The sequence below is a fragment of the Electrona antarctica genome (assembly GCF_951216825.1).
Source record: "Electrona antarctica genome assembly, chromosome: 8".
In the NCBI taxonomy this organism is placed as follows: domain Eukaryota; kingdom Metazoa; phylum Chordata; class Actinopteri; order Myctophiformes; family Myctophidae; genus Electrona; species Electrona antarctica.
This window is the reverse complement of record NC_136789.1, coordinates 44,804,655-44,819,515: the sequence shown is the minus strand read 5'-3', so window position 1 is coordinate 44,819,515 and position 14,861 is coordinate 44,804,655. Positions and strand designations below refer to the sequence as shown.

The 14,861-nt window shown below is 46.7% G+C and overlaps 1 protein-coding gene across 1 annotated transcript in view; it reads left to right on the top strand.

Annotated features, from left to right (window-relative positions):
• The window catches only part of LOC306928788 (protocadherin-16-like), a gene marked incomplete at its 5' end in the record, with an annotated part of 41,079 nt that overhangs the window by 7,397 nt on the left and 18,821 nt on the right, over positions 1-14,861 (top strand). Inside the window, 9 exons of the mRNA XM_079509061.1 lie at positions 125-362; positions 1,792-2,028; positions 4,603-5,661; positions 6,065-6,252; positions 6,630-6,726; positions 7,406-7,563; positions 10,724-11,164; positions 11,442-11,737; positions 12,510-12,625. Of these exons, the coding sequence (XP_079365187.1) occupies positions 125-362; positions 1,792-2,028; positions 4,603-5,661; positions 6,065-6,252; positions 6,630-6,726; positions 7,406-7,563; positions 10,724-11,164; positions 11,442-11,737; positions 12,510-12,625 (2,830 nt within the window). The remainder of the gene's footprint in view (positions 1-124; positions 363-1,791; positions 2,029-4,602; positions 5,662-6,064; positions 6,253-6,629; positions 6,727-7,405; positions 7,564-10,723; positions 11,165-11,441; positions 11,738-12,509; positions 12,626-14,861) is intronic.

Below are 14,861 nucleotides of genomic sequence, written 5' to 3'. Positions count from 1 at the left end.
CTGGATAATATCATTGGCTCAAGGCCGACCTACACCATAAAATTATATTTTCAAATGTATTGTAATGAACCTTTGAGTGAATTGTGAGCGGAATGGGTTGTTCACCCTCCACGTGTTCTACCAGGGTGGTCTGAGCGCCGTGGCCCACGTGAGGGTCAGTGTGGTGGACATCAACGACAACCGGCCCTCCTTCTACCCGGTGCTGTACACCGTCAGCCTCAGCACGCACAGCGCCCCCGGCACCTCCGTCGTCAAGGTGACGGCTAATGATCCCGACGCCGGGGAGAACGGCAGGGTGACCTATCGCACGGTGCCTGGAGGAGGAGGAGGCTCCGCCTTCTTCACCCTCAACAAGGACACAGGTATAAATAGATAGTATAGTGTGTGTGTGTGTGTTGTGTGTGTGTGTGTGTGTGTGTGTGTGTGTGTGTGTGTGTGTGTGTGTGTGTGTGTGTGTGTGTGTGTGTGTGTGTGTGTGTGTGTGTGTGTATGGGGGTGTGTGTGTGTGTGTGTGTGTGTGTGTGTGTGTGTGTGTGTGTATTATTTGCAAGCAAGCACTACCTTAATTCTCCAATGTGTAATGTGTGGATCTTTGTTTATTTTCTTGTTGTTTTTTTCATCCCCCCTCCCAATAAATAAATAAATTATATATATAAAGGATGGGTATTTTCGATGAATCTAACATGGTTAAAATGGAGTTTGAAGTTTCAATGCTGGGTTTGTATAGGAAGGGGCGGGCAGCTACAATGAATATCAAATATCTAAATACTGAATCAAGCAACTTAAAAAGTATCCGAGGTGTTCACATACTGTAAGCCTGAGTAGACGATGAAATGACCCAACGTTGTTGTTTTTAAAAGTGAAATACCCCTTTAAGGGTTATTGAGTGACAGTTATGAATTGGAATTGGAAGTGTATTCACCACAGTTTACATGTACTGTAGGCAAAGCATACGCTGGCAGATTTAAAATAGCAATGATACAATATTTACACCTATATACTGTACATTTATAACACAAACAACTCACTGAATGGGGCATCATTTTACTAAGTGAAACAAGTCCAGAGGTGAAGAGCAGTACTCTTGACATGTTATGTATGTATGAGAGGCTTTTAACACAAATAAATAACTGTGGATATACAGCATAATGTACACACACTGTCACTGGTGAATTTACACAGTCAAATCCTCAATGTAAATGTATCCGTATCATGTAACTGTCTGAGTTAACGTAACCCATTCTGGACGGGAACCCCTTTTGGTGTTTTAAGCATTATACTTTAGCTATTGAAAACTATAGCAGATCTACAAGATCGAGCTTGAAGATCTGCTATTTTTGAAAAATCGTGAAAATGTGGCGCAAATATATCATATCTTTGCTTCTTGGGGGGAATCTGGAACAACATATTTTTAGATGGGGGTCGGCGGCCAAATACATATAGTTTTTGGGATCCTTGACATGAAAAACTTTGAGAAAGAAACAGGTTTTTCAGGAAACTGTCAGGATTTAGAAGACATTTGTAGAATCGTCCTCAGGTCTAAATGGGTAGAACTGTTTTTTTTGTCTGAACAACATCCTTCCTGAGGCTGACAACGACCACAGCTAAAAGGGAAAAGTTTAACCATAAAATGATCATAATTTCCTCTCTTCTGTTTTATTTTCCCTCCTCCATTCCGCTCCTCTCTCTCTCTCTCTCTCTCTCTCTCTCTCTCTCTCTCTCTCTCTCTCTCTCTCTCTCTCTCTCTCTCTCTGTGTCTCTCTCTCTCTGTCTCTCTCTCTCTCTCTCTAGGCGTGATTTCTCTCTCCCGCTCCCTCCACGGCAGAGCCAACACGGTCATCTCCATGGTGATCTCGGCAGAGGACGGCGGCGGCCTGACGGCGCCGCTCAACGCCAGGGTGAACGTGAGCGTGGTGGGAGGCGTTGTGGCGCCCCCTGTGTTCGACCAGGCGCACTACTTCTTCACCGTGTCCGAGGACGTGCTGAGAGGCACGGCTGTGGGGACGGTCCACGCCGCTACCAAGACCGGTGAGAACACGGTCTAACACAGACTAATAATAATACCAAGACCGGTGAGGGCACGGCCAATCAGACTAATAATAATACCAAGACCGGTGAGGGCACGGCCAATCAGACTAATAATAATACCAAGACTGGTGAGGGCACGGCCAATCAGACTAATAATAATGCCAAGACCGGTGAGGGCACGGCCAATCAGACTAATAATAATACCAAGACCGGTGAGGGCACGGCCAATCACAGACTAATAATAATACCAAGACCGGTGAGGGCACGTCTAACACAGACTAATAATAATACCAAGACCGGTGAGGGCACGGCCAATCAGACTAATAATAATACCAAGACCGGTGAGGGCACGGCCAATCAGACTAATAATAATACCAAGACCGGTGAGGGCACGGCCAATCACAGACAAATAATAATACCAAGACCGGTGAGGGCACGGCCAATCACAGACTAATAATGTCTATAGAGCTTCGCAGTCCCGCCCCCTTTCATGACGGCGACAGGCCCAGGAAATAATTCCCCATGCATTTTTCCCATAGACATTTCAAAAAGTACTTATTTAAAGACCTGTAAGCCTCGAACAAAGCCAATCGGATCGTGACAAATCATGACAACAAACACCATTTTTTGGGCCGAATAAATAATTAGAAAGAAGACAAAAAGGGCAGGGTACCACACTTTTTTTGTTGTTCTTTGTAAAAAGAAATTCGGCCCAAAAAATGGTGTTTGTTGTCATGATTTGTCACAATCCGAGTTAGCTTTGTTCGAGGCTTACAGATCTTTAAATAAATACTTTTTGAAATGTCTATGGGAAAAATGCATGGGGAATTATTTCCTGGGCCTGTCGTCGTCATGAAAGGGGACGGGACTGCGACGCTCTATAAGAGGGAATAAAAGTTAGGAGGCTCTTACTCTGTGATGCTGCGTTCACAGTCGAGGCGACAAACGCTACAATAATGAGCAAGTATGGCTGGCCTCATTGTGTTGCTCATGTCACACTGCATAAATAAAAACGGTAGGGTTAAATAGAACAGGGATCTGGTTAATGGCAAGAATGAGTTTTCCTTTAACGGAACAGGGCCGGAATTGTGGGGATGGAGAGAGAAGCCAACGGAGGGGAAATGGTGAAACAAAAACATTTGATTGATTGACACTAACATGCATCGTTGGAGCACTGGAAAAAGCTGAAGCAAGCCAACGTTCTTTGTAGCACGTCACGGAAGTGTTGGGCCTCAGTGACCTTCTGTGGCTTCATCTCGCTGAAAATGACTCTAGCCTGTTGTTTTGTCTGCGCTAGTGTGAACATAGCATAAGTATAATAGATAGAGTCCCATAAGGAGGAAATGAGCATGAGCCTCTCTACTACTTATGTTAATTGTGAACATCATGAGCTGCTTTGGGTAGGAAAACGATCCAGCTCATATGCGACCACTTACACACGTCATGCACGTTAAGACTGTTTTCTTTTCTTTTCTTACTTTTCTTAAATCTGAGTTTAGGCAGAGTTCGAGTGTAACTTGAGCTATTTCTATAAATGAATTTTATTAATATAGAAAAATCATAATATAATATGTAGCTAGCAAGTGCAAAATGTTTAGGATATCCTATCAATTTAACCACTTTTTTATACTTAAACTATTAGAAAATAGATGTGTCAAACAAAGGAAAAGAAATGTCCAATTGCGACATGAAAATCTAATTTTGAGATGCTAGGGTGAAAGTGGTTACGCCGGTAAATGTTTCCCCAAAATGAATACATAGCACTTAAATTCTACTCGGGTTTAACTGTTTTTGGACTCCCGTTTTTTCCTTCTACAAATGAAAATGTAATCTTTATGCTTTAAAGCCAAGGAAAGCTTGTCTTACATGACTTATTTGACGGGGCGGAACTGCTCTCTCATTTCCCGACAAGTCCCACGGCAGAGAATCCCACTCCCATCCACTTGTCAGCCACCTCAATGGAGCAGAGCATGCAGCGCAGATACTGTACCACTCACCAGAGCCGCTGTGCAAATAGACAAGCAACAGGAGTACACACCCCATTAGGAAATCACATTCATCATACTGTGCTGGCTTTTACCAGGGTTTATTTTCACTCCAGCCAGACATTTATTTTTTCCCGGTATTAATGACATATAAATGGATTTGGATGACATGTCATTCTGAGTGGGAGTCAAGAGTGAAGAGCAGAGTGGAGGTAGTGGACTGAAGTGCTCTCCTGTCTCTCTGCCCTCGTTTAGATGAGGTGAAGTTAAAGAATTATTCCCACGAAGATCCCCTTTGACTCAGTGGTATATTTGTCAGTACTTGCTAAGTGTTCTAAATGGGCTTATCTGATCGAGCGTGAGGAATAGAAAAGATGGGCCAGTGGGAGATAGAGAGGACGTGCCTTGATAGATGATTATCTAGAAGCGGTGCCAAGCACAAGATAGCACATAGGCGCCATGTACATACTGTACAGTACACCTTCTACACTCGCTGCCTCTTACTCTTACTCATTCTCACCCTTTTATTTCTCTCTCTCTCTCTCTCTCTCTCTCTCTCTCTCTCTCTCTCTCTCTCTCTCTTTCTCAGGTGTGTCCAAGGATATCTTATTCTCCATCTCCTCTGGAGACCCAGACGGCTACTTCACAGTGGACAGTTCTTCCGGTACCATCCGGACGGCCCTGCCTCTGGACCACGAGACCCGCTCCAGTCTGGAGCTGGAGGTCCAGGCCCGCCACGGCTCCCCTCCGGCGTATGGCACCTGCCGCGTGCGAGTCACCATCTCCGACGTCAACGACAACGCCCCCGCCTTCCTCCCTTCTTCCTCAGAGTCCCTCCTCCTGCCCGAGGTCACCAAGATGGGGACGGTCATCTACCGCGTGCAAGCTGTGGATCGCGACTCGGGGCATAACGGTCAGCTGAGCTTTGACCTGCTCTCAGCCGGCGGGGGGGCAGCGGGGGGCCAGAGGACGTTCGGCGTGGACCGGGGCAGCGGGGAGGTGCGTCTGATCGGGAGCCTGTCCTACGAGAGCATCCCCCGCTACGACCTCCAGGTGGTGGCCAAGGATGGCGGTGCACCCCAGCTTAGCTCCACCTTCACCCTGGTGGTGCATGTGCAGGCGCAGGACGCGCAGGGCCCCCACTTTGACACGCTCACCTACCGCGTGGAGTTGCGGGAAAACATGCAGCTCAACACGCGCTTCCTGCAGGTGCGGGCGCTCAACCGGGAGGCTGTGGGGAACGGGAACGGCGGAGCCTCCACTTCTTCCTCCCCGGTGTCGTACCGGCTCCGGCCGGACGGCGATGCCGCCGGGTTCGGCGTCATGCCAGACAGCGGCTGGCTGTTCGTCCGCAGCTCTGTGGATCGCGAGGCTAAGGACATGTACCTGCTGACCGTTTTGGCCACGTCGGGACGCGGCGGGACGGGGAGGACCGGCAGCGCCACAGTGAGGGTCACCGTGACCGACGAGAATGACAACTCGCCCCGGCTGAGCCAGGAGAGGGTGTTCCTGGCTGTCAGGGAGAACCTGGTGGCGGGGACGGGCTTCGGCCGGGTGTCGGCCACGGACAGAGACGCTGGGCTCAACGCTCGTCTCACCTACAGACTGATGCACTCTGACAGACACTTCCAGATCAACTCACAGACCGGTGAGCAGGATGATGTATTTTCTGCCATATATTAGATCTCAATTAAGGTGGTTGCACACCGGCGCATTTTCTCGCTGCGTTTTGCGGATCCGAAAGTAGTAGGCTATCACTAGCTGTCAGCTTATTACCAACACCCCACTAGACGGCAACGGAAAACTGATAAATTCGACCCCGGTCCGAAAAAACGGCAGTGTGCAAACGTGATGGACACGTGTTTTTTTATGTCCTCCGAAATTCGCTTCGATATTCGGCCAAAAAAGCGGACCAGTGTACAAACACCTTTATATCTTTATGTCTGACATGTACTTATTTTCTTTCCGTTCTTCTGTGTATCTATGTATACGTTTTATCACATTTTATGGCACTTTCAATCATGTCACTGCTGCCCTTACTGTATCTGCAGGTGAGATCAGTACGCGAGTGGCCCTGGACAGAGAGCAGCAGTCCAGCTACCAGCTGGTTGTGGTGGTGCAAGACGGGGGCACACCCCCGCGCAGTGCCACCGGGACCGCCCACATCAGTGTATTGGATGAGAATGACCACGCCCCCAGCTTTAGCCACGCCACGCCAGAGGCAGAGCTACTTATACAGGTGAGAGGGAAAGGAGGGGATAGAGCAATGCTTCTCAAAGTGCGATCGGGGGACCTCCCGGGCTTCTTGAGGGGGTGCCAGGTGGTCTACAGCAAAACAGGGACAGTTTTTCTCTCTCTCTCCCTCACTCTCACTATTGTATTTTTTGGCTATTTCAGATATCCACCATTTTCAATAAATGTTAAATGGCGATGCTTGACATGAAGATGTTTTAGAACCACTGGTATAGGGAAGTAGAGAGAGGGTTGCACAATTGACAGAATATTAGCAATACTTGACGGTATTGACAATACTTGAAAACCCTAATGCTACACAATGAAATTATCGTATTATTAACAAAACAGATGAATAAAACAATGCTCTTTTTGTCAATGGAGTCGATGGAGGGGCTCTCGTCTGGCTCAGTCCTAACAACGCTGTCAGCCAAAGATCCGGATGAGGGAGAGAACGGCACCATCTACTACTCTCTATCAGGTCAGACTCACTTTAAATCACTACCTCACTCACTCACTACCTCACTACCTCACTCACTCACTCACTCACTACCTCACTCACTACCTCACTCACTCACTACCTCACTACCTCACTACCTCACTCACTCACTCACTACCTCACTCACTCACTCACTCACTCACTCACTCACTCACTCACTCACTCACTCACTCACTCACTCACTACCTCACTCACTCACTCACTCACTCACTCACTCACTCACTCACTCACTCACTCACTCACTCACTACCTCACTCACTCACTCACTCACTCACTCACTCACTCACTCACTACCTCACTCACTCACTCACTACCTCACTCACTACCTCACTCACTCACTCACTCACTCACTCACTCACTCACTCACTCATCTTTATTTATTTATGGATCTACAATTGCCTTTATCCAGCAAAACAACCTAACCTACATTATAAATGGCATGTACTGTATAAGCAGGAATAACTTCTCTTCTCTTCTCTTCTCTTCTCTTCTCTTCTCTTCTCTTCTCTTCTCTTCTCTTCTCTTCTCTTCTCTTCTCTTCTCTTCTCTTCTCTTCTCTTCTCTTCTCTTCTCTTCTCTTCTCTTCTCTTCTCTTCTCTTCTCTTCTCTTCTCTTCTCTTCTCTTCTTCTCTTCTCTTCTCTTCTCTTCTCTTCTCTGTAGGTCCAAGAGCAGAGCGTTTCTCTCTGAACCCGTCCAGTGGGGAACTACGTACCGCATCCCCGCTGAGATGGGCAGAACGAGCAGAATATGCCTTTACTGTGACTGCTACTGACCACGGAACTCCCAGCCTCAGCTCCACCTGCCAACTACGCATACAGGTATACTTTAACGTACACTATGTAAATAATCATACTGGATGCATCCATCCGTCCAGTTCATACTCATACTGGGACTACGATGCCGTTTTAATGTTATTTGCAAATGATGGCTCAGTAACACCACAAGTCTCATACAGTATCATTTCACTTGGCACATTCCTTCAGTTCACATAATTTCTCACGCACGCACGCACGCACGCACGCACGCACGCACGCACGCACGCACGCACGCACGCACGCACGCACGCACGCACGCACGCACGCACGCACACACACACACACACACACACACACACAGGTTTATCGGTACTTTGAGAGACTCCCTGCACATGAGGTAAATGGCTGGGGAGGCCAACTTCACACTCAAACCTCCAGCAATTTGGCCTCACCTCCTTATTACCTCAGTGCCGTTGCCTTCCCCGCCTACAGTTCACTCCCGTCTCCAGAGCAATTTCCTCAACTGCAAGAGAAGCGAATAGTATCAGTGTTGAGGGAGATGGAAACAAAAAAGGAAAAGAAACTGAATCGGTGCCTGTACAAACAAACGTCGTCTATCGGATCCAGTGTGTGTTTCCTGCTCCAGAGGTGAGTGGGGTAACCCAAGCCCAAGGTGAGAAACACTGAACAGCAGGAGGGAAGTGGGCCTGGGCTGAGTTATCGCTCTGGAGTTTTCTACAGAAGGGTCATTCCTGCATATCAACACGGTCTATCAGGAATCCAAATATGGAAGCCAAAAACTTCTTCACTTCCTAAGGTTCTGCCACAGTGGCATTTAGCCAGAGAGTACAGTGGTAGCATCATTTGACAACAGAACTAAACTAAACTAAAAACGGATTACTTTTTATTACTTTTTTTTTGCATTGTGATTTCAGAGAGGAAAGGGATGCTAATTAGAGCTTGCCTCAGATTCTTGCCCTGCTCCCCTGCTTGTACGACACTGAGATTAGACAGACGGGAAACAGGCACCTTGAAATCAAACGTTCCCAGATGAGATTTGATGAGAGCCAGCTGAAAGGAATCTCTCTGATCACACGAGGAACACACCGCCGTACGGTAGCAGGCAGTGATGCATGCAAGGGCTCAGGCTCACACGCACACATGCACATACTGTACACACATGCATCCACAAACACACACACACACACACACACACACACACACACACACACACACACACACACACACACACACACACACACACACACACACACACACACACAGACACAATGGACACACACGGACCGACACACACAGACACAATGTAATGACACATTTGAACACACACGTAAGAGATAACATTTCCAGATAACGATTTAGAGATACCATTTCACTCCTAGCAGCTGTGGGTAGAACCAGACACAAGGGTACACACGCTACCCCGCTACATGGAGAGAACACTGGGCGAAATGTGAGCCACGTGCGGAATACAAACATGAGAGACTCTTGAGCAGAGTCGATGATGCAGTCTGGTACGTTTCCATGTTTAAATAAAGGGAATTGGGTTCCAGATTTATCTGACCTTTCATCTGCAGTGGTATTAGGCTGCCTCCCCACCTGTCATGGTGTCGTCAGCCCAGCCAGGACTGCTGCTCTGTACTGTACTGTACTGTACTGTACTGTACTGTGCTGTACTGTACTGTACTGTACTGTACTGTACTGTACTGTACTGTACTGTACTGTACTGTACTGCACTGTACAGTATGTCATCATTGGAGAGGCTTAGGCTGAGCTAAGCTCGTACAAATGATTCCAATCACTTACTTCCTCCTCTGGGTTTACCCTCTCCGTTTGATAAGGGCCAACAAAAAGATGTGATTAATACTAATAGGCCTGAATGAGGGGAGGGTGCACGCCCGCGCGTGGGCATGTGGTTGTGTGTGTGTGTGTGTGTGTGTGTGTGTGTGTGTGTGTGTGTGTGTGTGTGTGTGTGTGTGTGTGTGTGTGTGTGCGCGCGCGAGCGGATATTGTTTGCCTCTGTATGTGTATAGTATGTGTGTCTCTGTGTGTTTGCAGGCCTTTGAACACATACACATGTGTGCATGGTTAATCACATGCATGCAAAAGCATAAATGTGCGTGCGAGGAATGCTGCATTTCAAGCATGCTGCTAAGGCCTGCTTGTGTTTGCTGTCTTTCCTTGCGCTTTGATCTACTCATTCTGAAACAATGTACAGTCCCATGGCTGTTGTTCAAAAGTGTCAAAAGCCCCTTAAACACACATTTGCTCCCCATCTGGTTGTTGCCATCACTGCCCCAGCAACAACGTGACCGGACCGACTGGCTAGCGTGCGGACAGCACGGTTATAGCACAGCCGGTAGAATTCTCTTGCCAGGATATTTACAACATATTGTCATTGTCATCGATCTCTCATCTGCTCTCGCCTTGATGCCAAGATGCTACAGTTTCAACATATTTCCTGGAAGGAATGTATACAATCTGTGTTTGTGTGTAGCGCATTGCCCCGTGAGGGTTATTGTGGTAATGACAACAGAAACAGACAAGATCCCTAGGGTGCGTTTGGGGTTAGGTACTGCAGAGCCGTGGGGCTAGGATTTCTCAGGAAGCAACACAGGAACTCAGTGACATATCGAATGTTACAGAAAACAGTAACATATACTATAAGACCTGCATAATACTGCTCTTAACATTCTGTCCCAAAGGTCAACTTCCATTTTCAAGTACTTTTTAAAGTTAGTTCTCCTGTACTTTTTTTTTCTTCTTCTTTTTAACCAATAGTTTTTACCCCTTTTCTTCTACCAGTGTAGTCATTAAACTCTCCCCACCAATGAGCAGCCCTCATCGGGAGGATGACAACGATGAGTTTCAACCCACACTTACCAGGCAAAGCAGGATAAAGTAAGCCTGCCCATATGGCAGGAGCCCAACTCCTGTTTCTGTAGCGTGAGGCAGCTTAATGTACAAGTACACCCCCTGGACATGTGGCTGTATGTCGCAAGGGCTTTCCCCAATCCAAACCTTGATGCTGAGTGCCAAGTAGGGAGGCATTGGGTCTCATTTCTCAGAGTGTTTGGTATGACCCAGCCGGGGATCGGTCCACGACCTCCCAGTCTCAGGGCGGACACTCTAACCACAAGGCCACTGAGCTGGTTCAGCAGTTTAAAACGTCATGTTAAATGATCTCATTAATTTCCTTTCTCAGGTTCTCAGCTCTTCCAAGTCCAACCCCAATCCCAACCTCCTCTCCATGACGCTGAACACAGTGGAAGGGACAGATCCGGGCTCCGTCATTGGTTCTGTCCGGCCGCACGACCAGCACGAACCCGCCTTATTGGACGGCCAGGTGACCTACCTGGTTGTGGGCGGGACAGACCGAGAGGGGACCTTCATGGTGGACCGTCTGAAGGGGGACGTGTACCTGGTACGTGAGCTGGACTATGAGAAGGGCTCAAAGTACACACTGCAGATCGAGGTGTCGGACTTCTCCCGGGCATTTCCCAGCAGCTACCGGGTGCAGCTGGACATCAACGTGCAGGACAGCAATGACCACGCCCCCGAGTTCACGGAGGACCCTGTTACCATAGTGATCCCAGAAAACACAGAGCCCGGCGCTTCCATCTACACATTCCAGGCATCGGATCAGGTTAGACACATCCCTCTTTGTGCTTGTCTAAATTTTAAGAGAAAATACAGTTTGAATTAGTTTAAGAGTATACCAAAAAGAACCAGAAAGTACTGTATATTTGAGACTCTGGTTAAAAATATATATTTTGAGTGAGAGAAAATGTTCCTCCAAGGTCCAAAATGGCATTAATAGTTTTTCAGCAGATTTTGAACAAACTTTTTTTTTTTTTTAAGATAAGGGTCAGCTGACCTCCTAAAACTCAGACCTCTCACGACCTCTCCTCTTTCCACATCAGGATGGGAGTGGACCCAACAGCGAGCTGCATTATTCCATTGAGCACCAGTGGCCTGATGCCCCTGACCTCCTGAACCTTGACCCCTCCACCGGGGTCCTGACCCTGGGTCAGAGGTTAGACCACGAGGTCACGCCCTCCCTCTACCTGGTGGTGAGGGCTATGGACCAGGCGATGGATCCGTCCCAGAGGCGCTGGGGTTCAGTGACCGCCAGGGTTTTTGTGACCGATGAGAATGACAACGCTCCCGTGTTCAGCTCGCCTTCCGCAGTCAGCGTAATGGAAGATCAGCCGATAGGGTGGGTTGCATTTTAGAATCTTAGGGAGTTCGCATACAGAAACGAAATAATAATGAATACTCTATAAGATAGAAGAGTCTGTCTGATAGTAGGTTTGTGGAACAACGTGGTGGAGTTTCCCATCCCATCAAGTATGACATACTGTACTAGCACTTGTGTACTTGAGTATGTACTTACAGTACTTACGTCAGTACTTACTTCTCACTCTTAGCTTTCACAGCATTCATTCATTAGATAGAACACTAAAGCAGCCCAGGCGGTGGCGTAACCGTCTGGGCACCCGACTGGTAATCCAGTCGCAGTGTGCCGTGGGTTCGACTCCCGAGCCCGACACGGCCTTTACTGCATGTCTTCCCCCATCTCTCTCCCGTTTCCTGTCAGCCTACTGTCTGTCCCTTCAAAAACCAATAAAAGGCGTAAGCCGCAAAAAAAATATCTTAAAAAAAAAAAAGAACACTAAAGCAGACCTTCAGGTCAACTTAGTCTTAAATCCTATATACTTAACACTAGTTGTTCGGAATTCCCAAGGGCTCTTAATTAGGTCCTCTCCTGTTTTTGCTCTACACTAAATACTTTTTCCAAAGATAGCCATTCAACGTGTTGTGAGCCTGTAGATCAGCTATTTTAGCCGAATGTTTGCCCCAGAATAGGGAGGCTACGGTTCAAGTGGTGAAGCACGCACTGACTGAGCTTCAAAGTACTGTACTGTAGGTGAGTGAGTGCTCCTCGCGTCTGTTGAGATCTAATGTTGTCTTTCTATCTCCGCCATCAGTTTTGTGATCTTGTATGTGATGGCACGAGATGCAGATGAAGGGGAGAACGGTCGGGTGTCGTACAGGATCCTGGCAGGAAACAGCGTTGGGCGCTTCAGTCTCAACCCTAACACTGGTACGAGTAAAACCCAAAGATCTACTGAGTCCTATCCAATGCACTGACTACATCACTACATGATCACATGATTCAATGCACTGACTACATCACTACATGATCACATGATTCAATGCACTGACTACATCACTACATGATCACATGATTCAATGCACTGACTACATCACTACATGATCACATGATTCAATGCACTGACTGCATCACTACATGATCACATGATTCAATGCACTGACTACATCACTACATGATCACATGATTCAATGCACTGACTACATCACTACATGATCACATGATTCAATGCACTGACTACATCACTACATGATCACATGATTCAATGCACTGACTACATCACTACATGATCACATCATTCAATGCACTGACTACATCACTACATGATCACATGATTCAATGCACTGACTACATCACATGATCACATGATTCAATGCACGGACTACATCACATGATCACATCATTCAATGCACTGACTACATCACTACATGATCACATGATTCAATGCACTGACTACATCACTACATGATCACATGATTCAATGCACTGACTACATCACATGATCACAGGATTCAATGCACTGACTACATCACTACATGATCACATGATTCAATGCACTGACTACATCACTACATGATCACATGATTCAATGCACTGACTACATCACTACATGATCACATGATTCACATCCCCCTGGGTTTGGGTGCAGCTCAGGAGGACCTGTGTCTCATGTTATCCCTTCTATGCATTATTGTCTGAGTGTAAAATTATCTTTCGTGGGGGCATGTTTATTATTATAGCCTCCGGAAACAACAATATTTGCTGCTGTCCACAAATGCTTGCTCAGGGGGGATGTCTGCTCTATGTACAGTAGTGTCTTGAGCAAAAACACATTTATTAAAAAAAATATAGCAGATATAGCAGGCTATTTTAGCTATTTGTCATACAAAGAAGTAGTAGGGCTTAAGTGGGATTTTTGTTTTGTTTTTGTTTTTACAAATCGAACCTTGGACTCACTGAGATGGACTTTTCAGAGACATTTCAAAGATACTCGCTCTGTCTTTTGGCTGCTAATGGAACATTAGCTCTGCAACAGACAGATATACTGCAAGGAGAAAATCTTGTGCTTTGACAACCGCAATTTAGGCCAACGAGTGTTTTAATGAATGCCTGTGTGAGCTGCAAAGTGCAGATTACGCGCCTTAATATGCCTGCTTTATCAGAAAGTCAAATTATTTATTTCGAAAGTCAGTTCCATCTCTGAGAAACAGCCAAACAGCCAAACCACACATTCAGCGTAACACCCAGAGAAGCGCTCCATAATCATGGAGTCTGTGTAGCTGACTACTATCATTTGGCCCAGATGCAACACCCAAAAATGGTTATACACTGTTATAGATGGTGATATCATAGATTCCACATAGACTGAGATGTCACAAGAAATTATATTAAATTTACACTCCATCAAGCCATCATTAGGGTGAACTCCACCACGTCATTACTCATCAGCAATTCTGCACTGATTGATTTAACACAATCAAAGACACTTTCCCCTGTCTTCATGAGTGATAGATAACCATCATCCCACCCATAGAAGCCCTCTGGGCTAAAATAACTTTCCAGAAGGCTGCAATTACCCACTGAAGTGTGCTTTCTACAGGGTCCCAACTGCTAAAACACTCATATAACCCCCATAACCCTTCTTTACTAGACGATCTCTCAATGCCTAAGAGTGATATTTCTCTTGAATAATGCTTTGGTGTTCCTTGCATTGACGGATTTGTTCATGGGAACCAAACTTTATTTGGTCTGGGGATGTGGGGCAGCCTTTTGATATGTTATATGTGCGTGTGTGATCGCTGCAATTTCTCCATCATCAGAACTGGGTACAGTATAGGCTCTGGCTGCCGATGGGATTAGGAGCCGTAAGGAGGGGACACTTTAATGCAGCTTCCAGATGGAAGAAACTCCCTCTCTACTCCAGCACTGTCAAGGGCCTGGTGAATTAACAAGGGCTGATATTCTACTTCTGGTTTCTTTCACGTGCTACGCGGGGGGGCTGGGGGGATGGGGGGGGGGATTAGTTTAGCGTTAGCGCAGCACTGGTTACGGCCAGCAGTTAATGATATCTGTAATGACAGATTAGCATTGTATTGGTGAGACACTTAACAAACCCACTGGGCACGGTGGGAGCCAATATTAGATGTGTTATATGATCACCATTAGT